Raw genomic sequence first — 15,316 nt, forward strand, 5'->3', positions numbered from 1 at the left:
GGCAGCGGGGAGGAGAGAAGAATCCTCCCTGCTTTTGGCTCCTGTAGTTCCTGTGCCAGCAGCAGGGGTCTGCTCCACGCCCACCCTCCGGCAGCTTCTGCTGGTGCTCCCCTAGCCAGGTCTGCCATGCTCCCCTGGGGCACTGGCAGCAGCCCCACGGCTCCCCTCACCTCCTGGGCACCCTCAAGCCAGGCCCTGTCCCCAGAGCTGGGCAGCAGGCCCTGGGGAGTCTCCTCAGATGTCCTGGCACCAGCCACATGGTGCCCCTCCCGGGAGGTCTGAACAGCAGCACCTCGGGGCACCCCTCCCAGGAACTGGGGCCCTCCCCCGGGCCCTTGGATGCAATAACGCCACTCTCTTGTGCTCACGTCGGTGGGGGAGTCACTGCCACTTTTAGTTCTTAATCTCTGGGCATCGTCAACATCTGCTTTTCCCTCTTTCAGCCTTCTGACACCAATTCCCTGATTTGAATCTCTTACAAATTAGTGTGGTTTCAATTTCTGTTTTCCTGACCAGGCGCTCACTGCAGCCGAGGGAGGAGCCAAGGAGGAAAAGTTTAAGTTGAAACGTAGAGCAGGAGAAGGAGAGGACTCAACCCCACCTGGTGTCCACAGCCCCTGTTTTATTCACCACAGGCCTCCTGTGGGGGCTGGGCGATGGCCCCGGCTCATGCCACCCTTGCTGATGTCACTAGCACCTTAGCTTCTCTCTCTGGAGCCTATGAAGGCTCCAGTCAAGGCCTTGACTTTCTCTTGGTTCTCTTGGCTACAAAGACTGAGGGTCCTCCTCCTTCCTCCTCTCTGCTCAGTCTATTCCCATCATTCAGAGGATCTGTTGTTCCTAAAGCTTCCAGAAAACTGTAGGCACAAGGCCTGTGCAGGGGAGGAGGAGGCCGATTTTCACCCAAGTCTGTCTTAGAAATACCCCGTCTTTGGCTGACTCATCCGCTGCCCAGCTGTGGCCTGTGTGACTCACAGCCATCTACTGAGTCAGGGCCGATGCTAAGCGTTTACATGCCTTCTCTTAACTCTCAACCACGAGCCCGTGAAGTTGGGACTATTATTACCCCTCTTCCAATGATGAGGGACTCAGGCTCAGAGGTCCAAAGATAAAGGACTCAGGCTCACAGGGGTTAAGTCCTTTGTTGAGTGTTGACTCAGTCAGTTAGTCTACAGATCGATGGCCAGAGCCCAAGTTGGCTGATACTCAAGCTCTGCCACGGACACTGGGACTCTTGCAAATCTGTAATCACAGAGCCCAGGGGCCGTGGGAAGGGGAGACACTGAAGCTCCTCTGCTCAGGAAGCGGCCCTGGGAGAGAGCTGAGCACCTGAGGCCTAAGAGGGCCTTCCTGGAAGACTCTAACACTAGAAATATGGGCAGGACACCTACTTGCCCTGGGCTCTGAGCTTATCCTGGGATTAGCACTGAGCACCCCTGAGGATTAATGAGATGATGGTAAGGTATGACCAATGTCAGTGGCCCAGACCCAGTGCTGCCTCCTGGACTGGGGCCAGGCTCTAGGCCTGGGGGGCTGAGAGGTCAGTTCAGCCCTCAGGACTGTGCACCCGCCTCAGTTGCAACTGCTTTGGCCAAGTGCAGACATGGGATGTGTTCTTTCCATCCCAGACGACTCCTCACTCCCAGGGAGCAAGGCCAATAACTTGTCTCCCCAGCTGCACGTTCACACAAAATCCCAGGCTCACCAAGCAGATGGCACACTCACGCCGCTGCCGTTCCCCCAGAGGGAGGGACTGTGCCCTCCTCTGGCTCGGGGACCTGGCCACACAATCTGCCACAGGCCAAGGACCCCCTTCTTGTCCCCATCAGCCACCAGCCCTCCCGCCCGATGCCAGGCAGAGTCAACCGCATCAGGGCATCCGAGAAAGTGACAATATTCCCCTTCGGGGCTTTGTGGCGCACGTCCAGTGTCTGCACCATCTCCACCTCCTTTACTCTATAATTTTTTCACACGATATCGTCGTCGTGCATGGCACCCGGAGAGGCGGCTCGTGGCCTGCACTCCTCCCCTCCCTTCAGTATACAGATGGCAGGAGCTGGTCTTGAATCCAGGACGGCCAAGGAAGGCGGATGTGTTGCGCTGCAGGACCTGGCCTTCGGGTTCTCAGCACTTGGCACTGGGGTTGACCTGGAAGCTGGGCATCTGGGCCATTTGTCCTTCCATCCCACGCCTCTCCTTGGCCCACGGACCCGAAGCAGGAATGCTGCAGTGCCCCCCACTTTCTCGGGGAAGGGAAGGTGGGAAGGAGGTAGCATAAGTGTGGCAAACTGTCCCACTTGTCTGCTCTGCCCCCCAAAGGCTGTGGGAGATCGCCAGGGAGCAAGAAAAGGGCCATGGGGCCTGGCAGGGAGCTGGGGAAGTGGACCTGAGGATGCTCTGTTCTGGGGGAATCAGGGACCTGAGGGGGACAGAGGCCCTAAAGGAGAAACAGACGGAAGAGAACAGAGCGAGAAGGATAGAAGGCAGGAGAGAAAGAGAAGCAGCCCTGCAGGCGAGCCTCCCGGGGAGGGCGCGACAAGACACAGCAAGAGAACGGCAGAGAAGTGAGCACTCTACCCGGAGCACGGACGGGAAGGGGGGCCCAGAGTCATCCGAAGACGGCAGGGGCCACCAGGCACTGTGCTCTCCCTCCCTGTCCGTCAGATGCTGCTCCAAACACTTTGCGTACTTTATTCCAGTCAATCCCAACAACCCTAGGGGTGGCCACTCTTGGGATCCCATTACACAGATGGGGAAGCTGAGGCCGAGGGAGAGGACACAATGAGTGAGGGGCTGAGCTCGGGCTTGCGTGGCGCTGGAGCACCTGCTGGCCGCCAGCCTGCGGCCCTCGAGGCCTCTCGTCCTCCTGGATTCTCACTGGGAGGAGAAAACAGGGACTCCCCACCTTCACTTGGAAAATGGGACCCCTTCTCCCTTCCCCAGTCTCGCCTCCCAGGCTATGTAACAGACCCACGGGAGCGACTCTTCAGTCTCCAGGCCCGACCTCCGCCTGCGTGTCCCGCCTCTCCATTTTCTACCTTCTCCTCCCCAAAGTGGGTCTCTTCTTGTGCCATTCTTGTACCTGGTCTAAGCAGAACAGTGAGCTCTCCAGGGGGCCTGGGACTAAAGGTCTGCCGTGGACCCGGCACGCAGTGCCCCCTGATGACCAGGAAACGCGCTTTCTGCCCCTTCCCGCCCTGGCCGGCCCGTCTCGCCCTCCCCATACTGCGAATGTGGCCCTCCCGGGTCACGATGCAGCGGGAGGGGCAGTCCTGCCACCCAGGCCAGAGGGGCTGCGTCTGCTCAGACCTGGGCCCGGTGTGGACACAGCAGCTCAGACCAAGGCAGGCAGATGGGTGTCTCTGTCCCGTGAGCTCAAGAATGGCCAGGAGAGCCCCACTCTGCACAGGAGAAGCGTCCACAAGCCGTCTTTGGGGGCAGGAATGGGACCCCTCAGGCCTGGGTAGGCTGGTCCCCAGGCATCCAGGGAAGTCACTCTGCCTAATGGAAGGAGGGAAGCGGGAATCAGAGGGGTCTCCCCGGAGGTGGCAGACGTTTCATGGCCAGCGCCAGCAGGACCCGCAAGCTCCCGCGTGCTGCCCTGTGCTCCCCTCGCCCCATCCCCAGCTTGCACTGATCTTTCAAAAGTGCAACAGACATTTTATATATACTCTTTTTTCCTGGATGAAAGAGAAAAGCCAACCTTACCGGATGAATATACTTGATGTTGGGGTTACAACTATTACCATTCATTTTGTGAAGCGTGGACACCGGTGCTCAGAGTGGGATCTGGCTGATAAATAGAGCAGATTTGAACCTAAGGTGTGAGCCCACAAACCCAGGTTTATTTAGCTTCCCTCCCACCCAGCTGCCAAGGACTCAGCCCCTCCTCGGTGGTTGGCTCCCAGGGTTAAGCTAAATTGGCTGAGAGAATAGGAGCAAGGAGCTGATGGTCCCAGGTCTCCCCCCCGCCCCACACCCCACCCTACTTAGGAAGAGTTCCCTTTGTGCTGCCCCTTGAAAATCAGCCAGCCAACACATGAGCCAATTAAGACAAATTGGAGAGTAACAAGCCACCAAAGGTACTGCTCTCGGCACATCTCTTTTTATGCGCAATGGTTGCAACAATCAGACTGTCCAACAGCACTGGGGGTGACAAGTGAGAGGCTTGCAGGAGCTCTGAGCAGGGGATGAAGCGTGCTGTCCTCGGCATGAGGAGCAGACACTTCACTGCCCGCTGGCACAGCTCACAGATTCCTGCCACATTCCCCACAGCAGGTTGGGAGTGTCCAGGGTCGGCCTCACACCCTCACCAGAGTTCTCTGGCCACATGTGTGTGGGGTCCCAGGCTGGCGGCCGGAGCCCAGCTGTGCCCAGGAGCCCCCGGTCCCTTCAAAGGCACTCCGCCTGGGTTTCAACATCACCATTCAGTGCCTTTCTTCCCACCTTCACCTGTGTTCTCTTTCTTTTCCTTTTTTAATAATGATTAGTCAACTTCCTTTCCATATTTTTGCTTTACATGACTTTATAATTTGTTGCTATTTACATACATTATAAAAATCTTCTCCTAGTTCAAGGGTTGGCGATTTTTTTTTTCTCTAAGGGGACATATCATAAACATTTTCTACTTTGCAGGCCATGATGCAAAACTTCTCTGTAAAAATTACTCAATTCCACCTCTGCAGCGCAAAAACAGCCAGACAAAACATAAATGAATCGGAGTGGATGTGTCCCGATAGAACTTTATTTACAAAAGTGAGCTCTGGGCCGAATTTGGGTCAGGCCAGTTTGCTAACTGCTGCCCTAGTCCATAGGTTCATTTTTAAATAGGTTTTTTTTGTGCTCTTTTATCATACTGACACTTTTCACATTGACATGATCCAATTTTCCTCTCTTTTCATGTATGGTTTGTGCTTTTTGTGCAGCCCACCTATTCTATGGGTGAAGAGACTGAGGCCCAGGAGGGAGAGTGGCTTACTAAGGAACCACAGGTACTCTGTAGCAGTACCTTTGTTCTCTTATAAGATCACAAGACCAATTTTGAGATTAGACAGCCTCAGCTTTGAGTTTTGGTCTATCACTTACGCTTGGACAAGACACACACACACACACACACACACACACACACACACACACACTTTTCTTTTTCTTGAAGTTAATTATTCCTCAATTTAAAAAAAAATCTGCCTGGTTGTCCATGAACCCCTCACTAATTTATCTCATATGCTCTGATACCTCTACAATATGCCCATTAATAATATATTCTATACTTCTAAGTAATTAGTTACATTTCTTCTCTCCCAGCATTACCATGTCTGGTCTGTGCCCTCGCTCCAGTCCGTTCTAGCTGTTTCCACTGTTGTCCTGAAGCTGGTATTTTCTCTTTCTTAGTTTCCTCCTAATTTCATAGGAACAAATCCTGTAGGGGCTCCCCAAGAAAAGGATTCCCTGAAAGTCATTTGAATCCCTGCATTCTTAAAAATGTCCTTTTAAAGAAGCTTTTATCTATTTATTCATGAGAGACACAGAGCGAGGCGAGACACAAGCAGAGGGAGAAGCAGGTTCCCTAAGGGGAGCCTGATGCGGGAACTCCATCCCCGATCCCAGGATCATAACCTGAGCCAAAGGCAGATGCTCAACCATTGAGCCACCCAGGTGCCCCATCCTAAAAATGTCTTTCCCTTCACCCTTCACTAACAGTTTGGATACAGAACTCTGGGATGAAATAGTCTTCCATCAGAATTTTGCAAGCACTGCTCCGCGAGATTCTATATGTCAGCATTGCCATTGAGATAGGCACTCTGACTACGAATCTTTTGCATGTAAACTATTACATCACTATAAAAATTTGTAGGATTTTTTTTTAACCCTAGAAGTTCCAGGATTTCCCAATGATATACTTTGATGTGGGTCTTCTTTACTCAAAGAGCCAGACACCTGATGACCTGGCAACCTGAGGATTTTTACTCTTTGGCCCCAAAAAGTGTTCTTACATTATTTTCTCTGCTTTTATCTTCTTTTTTTTCTGGAACTCCTATGAGTCAAAATGTAGGAGGGATGATTCAATTTTATCACCCCATCCCCTTTTCTCTTACTCCTTGTCTTTTTATTTTACCTTCTGAAAGATTTCTTTGACTTTATCTTCCAAACTTACCATGTTTTAAATTTTCTGCTACCCTCTTTTTTAAGACGCAAAAGTTCTTGCTTACATTTTGATTACTTCTTTTAGAGCATCCTATGTTATTTCAGGGATACATACATTTTATGTCCTCCTTTTGATCCCCGCATTAGCTCTAGAGTCCACCAGGCTGCCTGAGGTAGAGCTCTTACCACACCAGATAAAAACTTTTTTTTTTTTTTACCAGATAAAAACTTTAAACCAACACCCCACCCCCGGTTTCAGCTGCAGTGTCCTCCACCCACTCACCCAAGGCCAGAGCTCTCCTTGAGTTTTACAGGAGACAGAACAAAGGTTCCTTTCTCATCTTTGCATGCTTGCATCTGGGCTGCAGGGTCCCTCACTTTACTAAAGCACTTACCATTCCTCCATCCACCTTCCATCTGCAAAAAATTTGTTGAAACTACTTCTCTGCTATTTCTCTTCCCTCATTTTTTTTGTCCTTGTGGGCTTCCATCTTAAAAAAATTTTTTTTTCCTCTGGGTCAGATGACTGCTGTAGGCCACCACCTGCCACCGAGGGAACAAGGAGCCCATCCTGCACTTGCTGGGGCAGTCAGTGCCTGGACCGGGCCCGGTGCAGTGGCCACAGGTGCAAGGTGACCTCAGGTTCCAGCCAGTGCACCACCCACTTTGTGTGGACCTTCCCCCGTGCCAAAAAACCAGCTGTGGACGTGGACTAGCGCTTCATGGATAGCATCTCAGTCACCAGTCAGGCTCAGGGACTGTCCAATGCGAAGGCCCCATTGTAGCTGGACATGATCTGGGATTGGAAGCCGTGGGGCAGGATCCTGCCACGGTCGCTGGACTTGCTGCTCATCATCAACATGATCTGCATCAACCCCCTGAAATGCACGGAGAGGCTCTAGAGAGCAGAAGGGCACCTGCTCTCACCCAAGGCATCGCTGATCATTGCTGGGCCCTATAAAATCAATGGGAGATCACTCCACAGAGTAATATAGATTTTGACCTAACCCTTAGAAGTAGTCTCTGGAAGTGGGGGCTGTGGGAAAGAGCGCTCCTAGAGGACCTGAGCCAAGCCAGTGGCCTGCTCCTGGAGAGAAGGATGGATATGCCAGCCAACAAGTACTTCATATTCCGGAAAGACTAACCACCTCCTTCTGCCACATGCTTGTGTCTCCATCAAAACCCCTGCGGGAACAAACCCAGACTGCCAGGCCCAGCCTCTCAGAGCTGACCAAGAGGACTGGCCTTGCCCAGTCTGGCGGCTCTTGGCTGGTGGTAACAGGCTTGCTTAGCACCTGGGAATAAAATATGTTTCCTGCTGTCAAAAACAAAGACATTTCTCTTATCATTTCATTGGGTTTTTGGATTTTCAGGAGAAATGAGAAATAGATACCAATGTCCAATCCCCCATATTTAACATGATTTTATTATCTTTTTTTAAAAGATTTTATTTATTTATTCATGAGAGACACACACAGAGAGAGAGAGAGAGAGAGAGAGAGAGAGAGGCAGAGACACAGGCAGAGGGAGAAGCAGGCTCCATGCAGGGATCCCAATGTGGGACTCGATCCCGGGACCTGAGGATCACGCTCTGGGCTGAAGGCAGGCACTAAACCACTGAGCCACCCAGGGATCCCCATTATTTTATTATCTTAATGTTTAAAGAAACCATAGGAAGTCCTTGCTAATTAATCTGGAGCCCAGAAGCTGTAACATTAAAATAATAAATTTGGTTACATAAAAAAAAAAAAACATTCTGCATGACAAAAGACAACATATGCAAAATTAAAAGACAAATGACAAAAAATGGGAAGATATTTATTTGTATTGATATTATTACAAAAGTAGCTTCTAGAAATTGATAAGAGAAAACCCCAACATTCCAATTTTGGGAATGGATAAGGATATGGGGAGAGGTCACAGAAAAGGAAACTTAAATGACTATTAAGCATATGAAAAACAGCCAAATCTCTCTTAAACTAAGAGAAGTGAAATTTAAACTATTCTGAGATACCATTTTTTTCATCTATCAGATAGGTGAAAACCCAAAAGTTTGGCATCTGCTTTGCTGATAAGGATATGGGGAAACAAGCATTCTCCTACATCTCTGGCAAGTTTTTGTAATGCCTTTGAATATCCGTTTCCTTATCTGTAAAATAGAGCTAATAATAGTGCCTCCATCCTTTTTAGGATTATTAGAAGGATGAAAAGAAATAATGCATGTGGAGTGCCTACCACAGACCTAGTGCACACTTAATACTGCTTATTAATGTTGCTAACATATGTTTGACCACATCATTATGTTTTTCTTCACTGAAGCGTCTACAGAAGACGAGAATAAATGCTGCCTTCCTCCTCTCCTGTGAGATCTCCGAGGACAGAGACCATGTGTGGCATTTCTGTGTCGCTCTCAGTTCCAGGCACAGGACAGGACATAGCATGTGCTCACTAAACACCTGATTTTGAAATATAATGGTCCATTCTTAGGCTACATCTGTAATCTTGGGCTTGTGCCCAGAGTTTCTTATTTTGCCTCCAAGTATGGAGGGCACAGGCCAGCAGCGAAGATGAACAACAGAAATCCGGGCACCAGGCCCGTGTGCAGAGCTGGTGCTCCAGGGTTGAACTGCAGAGTGCACCCCGTCAGCAGACAGCCCTGTGATGGATGAGGCACATTACCCTGTGATCACCGACGCTTCCAATCACTGATGCCCAGCTGTCAGCTCAAGGAAGGAACGCCTAGTCAGGAAGGGGTGCATGGGCCAGGACAGGGCAGGCTTCACAATGCAAACTCCCCAGATCAAGGGTGGAGGGAAGCTTCTAGTGCTACCTGAGAACATGTCTCAATAGCAGGGGCCCTTCCTGCCTCTTGCTGGGGAATCCAAGGGAAAGGAGGAGCCGAGGAGCAGAACAATGCCTGGTGTCTTAATAGGAGGACTCTTGATGCCCTGGCCATTTCATATCTAGGCTAGGATTCCATTTCCAATAACAATCTCTAAGCCTCAAAGATTAGAGACCTCAGGCCCTTTCCGTCAGACTCACCCCCATTTCTCCTCCTTTGTTTCCCAGCAGCCCTGGCTCCTCTGATAACAAAGGCACAGGGAGGCAGAGAGTGATGCTAGAATCAGAGGGATGTCGGGAGGTCACCTGGTCCAGTCTGCTGTCTTCAGGTCAGTGACCTTCTAAACCGTTCCCAACACAAGCTGCCATTATGCCTGGCATTACAACAATATGACAATGGACATTTGTTCTGTTTCTGGTTGACAGAAAGCTGGCACACATGCTGTCTCCTTTGGGATCACAGCAGCCCTGTAGTATATGTGGGGCAAGTATTCTTATTTTGTATAGACGAGGAGATAGGTTGGGAGAGGCAAGGTCCCTGGCTCTTCCAACCCAAATGCTATTCCCTTTCTAGAAGGTCCAGAGTGTCAGTTCTGCATTTAATCATCTGATGGTCAATTTTATACACACACACACACACACACACACAGTTGTGTCTGCTTTTACGCAAACCCAATTCCACTTGCTCATTCCTTCATATACATGGAGAGCAGTCGATCACTGCCTGTTCTTCCTGTACATACTCTGCAAAGTCAAGGACAGCAAATGACTCATCCAGAAGCCTTCTCCCTGCCAGGCTACAAATTCAAGCTCCCTCCTTCCCTCTGGTCAGCAGGAGTGGGTGGGGCTGTAAGTGGGTCAGGTGGGGCTTCGTCTGAGGATTCCCAGGCAGGCGGGAAGGAGGTGGGAAGGCAGGGAGCTGGGGAGCGTGTGCTCTGGAGATGGGCATTCATTTCACTGGCATTGAGAATGTTGGAGAAAGCGGAGGACTTCATCACCTCTCCTCCCCTCTATAGCCTCCCTGCCAGGCCAGGGTGGAGAGACAAGGAGAAGGTGCCTGCTGAGAGGTACCTGAAGTAGGCCAGGCCTGCCAGCCTCTCCAGGGGAAAGAATTGTCAGCTCAAGCCCTGGGTAGAAACACACTTTCTTCGGAGACTTCAGATCTGAGCTCTCCTGCACCTTGCACCTGAGGAGCTGACGAAGCTAGAGGAGAATTACAGGTCTCTCGAGTCTCTCTTCCCTGGGGTTTTTTTTATTTATTTATTTATTTATTTATTTATTTATTTATTTATTTATTTATTTTTATTTATTTATGATAGTCGCAGAGAGAGAGAGAGAGGCAGAGACATAGGCAGAGGGAGAAGCAGGCTCCATGCACCGGGAGCCCGACGTGGGATTCGATCCCGGGTCTCCAGGATCACGCCCTGGGCCAAAGGCAGGCGCCATACCTCTGCGCCACCCAGGGATCCCTTCCCTGGGGGTTTAAACTTGACCTCAAGAAATGCATGGAGGTCTGTGGCTGGAGAGTCGAGTTCTAGTCCCACTTAGGCCAGTGGTGTTCCTGGGGGACCCTGGCTGGCCCAGACACAGACCCCAATGAGCTGCAGTTTCCATAACAGCAACAACAAAAGGCTAAAACCAACTCCTACGACTGCTCAGAAGATAGACTAGAAGGAAAGTGTTTAGAAGACAGATCTTGGAGGCCTGACCAAGGTCAGGGGAGACCAGGTCTCCCCTGCTTGGTCCTCTTCCTCCTGGGGATCCCCTTGCCTGTAGTTCTTGACCCACACTTACCCATTATGGTCAGCCATCCTTCCCTCATTCCTTTCTCCCTCCCAGGTCATACTGCAATTCTATCCAGTGTCTGGGTCTCCCCATTCAATCCCGGTCTGCACATGCACCATGCTACCCCTAAATCACACACCCCACCATAACCACAATCAGCGGCAGCATTACTGAACGCTTAGGAAGAACCAAGTGACAGGCCACCACTCTTCGCATATTGCGTTATATTCAATCCTTACAACTCTGAGGTGTGTACCATCACCAGCCCCATTTTATGGATGAGCAACGAGGTGGATTGGCAAGTGGTGTAACTGAGATCCAGATCTAGAAAGTTGGACTGCAGATCCCACCCTTTGTCAATTAGTTCCACTCCTCACTGTCACTATTATCATTCACCCTGGAATCTCCCCTCTTCCAGAAGCAAACAGAAGGCAGGAGGGCCTCTTCCAGACTCACTCAGCCAGAAGGACTGAGCGTGTGGGGTGAGGAGCAGTCCTCTGAGGGCAGGCTGTCACCCCTTCCCCATCCACAGTGACTGCTGTGCGCAAGAGATGCAAACAACTTTTAGTATTTGCAGAAGCAAAACGCAGCATGGAGAGTACAATCTACTACAAAAAAAGCAAAGCATTTGAAAATCAAATAAAAATGACCTTTGCTTTAGCCACTATTTGGAATTAAGTGCATCCTGACTGGTGACTCGGAATGTGGGTGACAGGTGCCTAATGACTTAATTAGAAGCACAGTCAGGGCTGGAAAGGACTTCATATACCACTTTGTTCAACTTCTCGATGTTACAGATGGATGAGGAAACTGAGGCCCAGGGCGGGGGATGGGAGTTTCCCTTGGGCCTTACAGCCAGGAAACGGAGGCCTGAGTGGGGAACCAGCAGCTCTTCTGAGCTCAGACCACGCCTCTTAGCAAGTAGATTGGGAGGAAATAAAGGCACTGACAAGTCTTACTCGGCAGAGCGGCCCCTTCCCACCATGCCGCCCAGGTCAATGCTTGATTTCCATTTTATGGATGAGGAAACAGGCTCAAACACATGTCAGCGCTCAGTGGAAGAATCTGGGCCTTGAGGAGGTAGGTCCCTGGCTGGCATTTCCTAGTTCCTCCCTCTCTCCTCTATTTGAAGAACATGTACTGCACCCAGCTTATGGTGGGCACCGCACAGAGGGATGGGGAGGAAGGGAAGCACAGTCCCTTCTCCCTGGAAATTCTGGTCCAGGCAAACAGCAGGTGTTGGGGTGGAGAACAGGGGTCCTCCTGGGACAGGCACAAGAAGGCACTGAGGTCCAACCCGCATGTACATTGTTTCTCAACCAAGGTCTGGGAGGAGTCTAGTAGGTGTGGGCAAGGGCAGCCATGCCCAGACGGGTGGGAGGGGGTGCTAGGTGATCAGTGGCTGGGCAAGGGTCCCCCCCCAGCTCAGAAGTGAGGTGTCTGTCCCCGCACCCCCAGCACTGAGAAGTACCAGGCCTCTGCCCCTGCCGGGCACACAGAGGGTGGGCCCGGGATGAGGCAGGCGGGCATTTACCCTGGCTTGACCCAGACTCCGCTCCCAGAGAGAGCTATTTACATCAAGAACTGTTCAAGGACAGGGGCAGCACAAGCAATTACTGGCAGCCCAACCCAAGCCCGGCTCCGCTCCACTCCCCCACTCTGTGTTTTATATGGTCAATAAAGCGGCTGCCTGATTCGCGTTCTTGGCAGCCGAGCTCAGGTGTGAGTGTTCGGCCGGGAAACCAGCTGGCCGCACGGGGGAGAGGGACTGCCTCCGCCCGGTTGCAGGTGCAATGCCCCAGCCCCGGCTCGAGAGGTGGCCTGTGTGCAGGGGCGTTTCCCACAAAACCCCTCCAAGCTAACAAAGAGGAAACTCCTAGAACCAGGCCTTTCCCTCCCCTGCGGAGCCCATGAAAGAGCTATGTCAGTGCGTCTGGCCCCAGAACAGGAATAGAAGGGGCCTTCCCTGGCTCCCTGGAAATGTCGCAGCAATCTACGCGGGGACATACGGTTTTCACGGAACTACCAGCAAGGCCTCCCTTCCCGGCCTGCCTGGGAAGTGTGCACGAGCTAAGAGACAGGAGTGTGATTCAGGTACATGATGACACGGGACACGGAACGTGAACACGCGCACAAGAGCACGCAGCGCCTGTAGCAGCACCGGTGTCTGTGGCCGCCCTTTGCTGCCTTGTTGCTCGGGACAGAGAAGGACTCTGGTGCCTCGTGCCGGTTCTCCACACTCCCCACTCCAGAGCCCTTCGCGCTGCCTTCACGCTGGACTGCTCTCCTCCCCCCTCCAGTGCCCATTTCCATTGATGCAAATCCCACCCGTTGGGCAAAGGCCTGAGCAATGCCACTTCTTCCAGGAAGCCTTCCTTGAGCCTCCCAGCCAGAGGCACTTGCCCTTTTCCAAACGTGATCTCCATCCTGCTCTCCTAATCAACAGTGCTTTCTGCCCCGATATTATTCTTTTAGGTAAATATCTGAATTTCGGGCAGCCCGGGTGGCTCAGCAGTTTAGCGCTGCTTTCATCCCAGGGCGTAATCCTGGAGTCCTGGGATCGAGTCCCACGTCGGGCTCCCTGCATGGAGCCTGCTTCTCCCTCCGCCTGTGTCTCTGCCTCTCTCTCTCTCTCTCTCTCTGTGTCTCTCATGAATAAATAAATAAAATCTTAAAAAAAAAATCTGAATTTCCCCCCCAAATTCATTAGCTCCCCCCCATACTGCCACCCGCCGGGGCAGGATTCGTGTCCAATTCATTTCAGCGTCCCCCACAGGGCTAAGCGCAGGCCTTGGCACACAGCAGGAGCCCAGCAAACGTCCCCTGAGTGAACGAACACAACATTCTTGCCGACACACGAGGGTGCTGGGCAGGTTTCCTGGGGTGCCCTCACTCATTCCACTCCTTTTCCTGCTCCCCTGGGTGGAAGTTTTTGTTTTTCCCCCTCAGTGAATCATTGATATCAAATGTGTGCGATGGGTGGGAGGGGGCATCAGCAAAAACAAAGATCGTTGTCTAAGAGTCAGATGTTCTCTTCTCAAGACTGGAAAAATCTGGTGACTGCTCCCTTCGAAGAACCCAAAGGTTCACTGCGGGCCCTTGGGGAAAGGGCTGGGACTCCTGGGAGGAGGGTGGGGTTGGAGGAGGCTGGGAGTGGAGCTGGCTGGCTGGACTGCAGGGGCTCCCCGGCCAGCACAGCACCCAGAGGGGGCCCGGCCTGCACAGGGCGGGTGAAGGCGTTGGGCCTGCTGTGTGCTCCACGAGCGGACACCGACACTGCACTGGGGCCGGAGCACATGGGAGCCGCAGAGCCGGGCCCCTGCCACGAGGCTCCGTCCTGGGCCCTCTGCCCCCAGCACCCAGGGCAGAGCACACAGCCCATGGGAGGACCCGAGACGCTTCCTCCACTCAGAAACTACCACCAGCCCACCTCCCCTTCCACCACCCCTAGTTCGTTTCCCAGAGTTAGGAGCCTCTCATGTTCTGTCTCCCTTTCTGACTGGGTGACGGGCACTGAGGGGGGCACTTGATGGGATGAGCACTGGGTGTTATTCTAGATGTTGGCAAATTGAACACCAATAAAAAATAAATTTATAAAAAAAAAAAGAAAGAAAGAAAGAAAGAAAGAAAGAAAGAAAGAAAGAAAGAAAGAAAGAAAGAAAGAAAGAAACCACCACCAGGAATCCTGAACCTCTGAAGTGGAACGCACCCTTCCTGTGCCTGGATATTGAATGACACAGGGACCGTCACCAGATCTTACAGCTCATTAACAGCTTAGTTAATAGTTACAGCCTCCATGAACTGACCGTCGAAGTCCGCGGATCGCTCTCGGGCCACGTTCAGTGCTTTCACTCTGGCAGAGTTACTAGACTGCTCCAAGGAGGGGGAAGGATCACCCACCCATTGCCCCAGGCACTCACCCATTCAGACACAGACTGAAATCAGGGGGGATTTGAATGGGGTCAGGTGAGTCTGTGAATGTTTCCTGCAAGGTTAGAAACCTCTGGTCTGATTGCAATGCTCAAGATTCCCAATTCCAAAATGGAAAGTCTCTGGCTGATTATGTTAGTCTCCAAATGCCTCCCACCACCAGCACGATTCTCGGTTCCCCCGGAGGGAGGATGAGGGTGGAGGAGGAATTTGTGTTTGAGGCCCACGGCCAGGGGCTGGAGTAGTGCCCGGCAGGGATGTGCAGACTAAAGATACTCCGGTACTTCTCATGCTTTTATACACGGGGAAGAAAGGCAGAAATAACTCAAAATGGTAAAGCCCATCCACCTGGTCAAGTCCTGACAAGTCAAGGTTGTGGATTCAAGCTCTAGGAGCTTACTTGGCTCAGATCTCCCAAATCCCACCTCGTGGTAGCCGTGATCCTACGCAGCCATCTCTCAAGTGCACAGGCAGCTGGAGAAGAGAGGGGGAGACCATTACGGGTGGAATTGTGTCCTCAAAAATTCATCCGATAAAGTTCTAACCTCTCATACCTCGGAAGGTGGCCTTCTTTGGGAACAGGATAGCAGCAGATATAATTAGTTAAGATGAGATC

At 51.7% G+C, this 15,316-nt stretch overlaps 2 protein-coding genes across 5 annotated transcripts in view; one reads left to right on the forward strand and one right to left on the reverse strand.

Moving 5' to 3' along the window:
• HHAT (hedgehog acyltransferase) overlaps positions 1-7,435 on the forward strand; it is a 340,597-nt gene extending 333,162 nt beyond the window's left edge. The window contains exon 11 of one of the 3 annotated variants that reach the window (XM_025429844.3): positions 6,667-7,435. In XM_025429844.3, the coding sequence (XP_025285629.3) occupies positions 6,667-6,860 (194 nt within the window). In that variant the 3' untranslated portion in view covers positions 6,861-7,435. The remainder of the gene's footprint in view (positions 1-6,666) is intronic. The other 2 variants (XM_025429840.3, XM_025429839.3) reach the window with 2 other exon arrangements.
• KCNH1 (potassium voltage-gated channel subfamily H member 1) overlaps positions 1-15,316 on the reverse strand; it is a 372,021-nt gene that overhangs the window by 20,763 nt on the left and 335,942 nt on the right. The window lies entirely within an intron of this gene.

Source organism: Canis lupus, chromosome 7 (genome assembly GCF_003254725.2).
Source record: "Canis lupus dingo isolate Sandy chromosome 7, ASM325472v2, whole genome shotgun sequence".
NCBI classification, from domain to species: domain Eukaryota; kingdom Metazoa; phylum Chordata; class Mammalia; order Carnivora; family Canidae; genus Canis; species Canis lupus.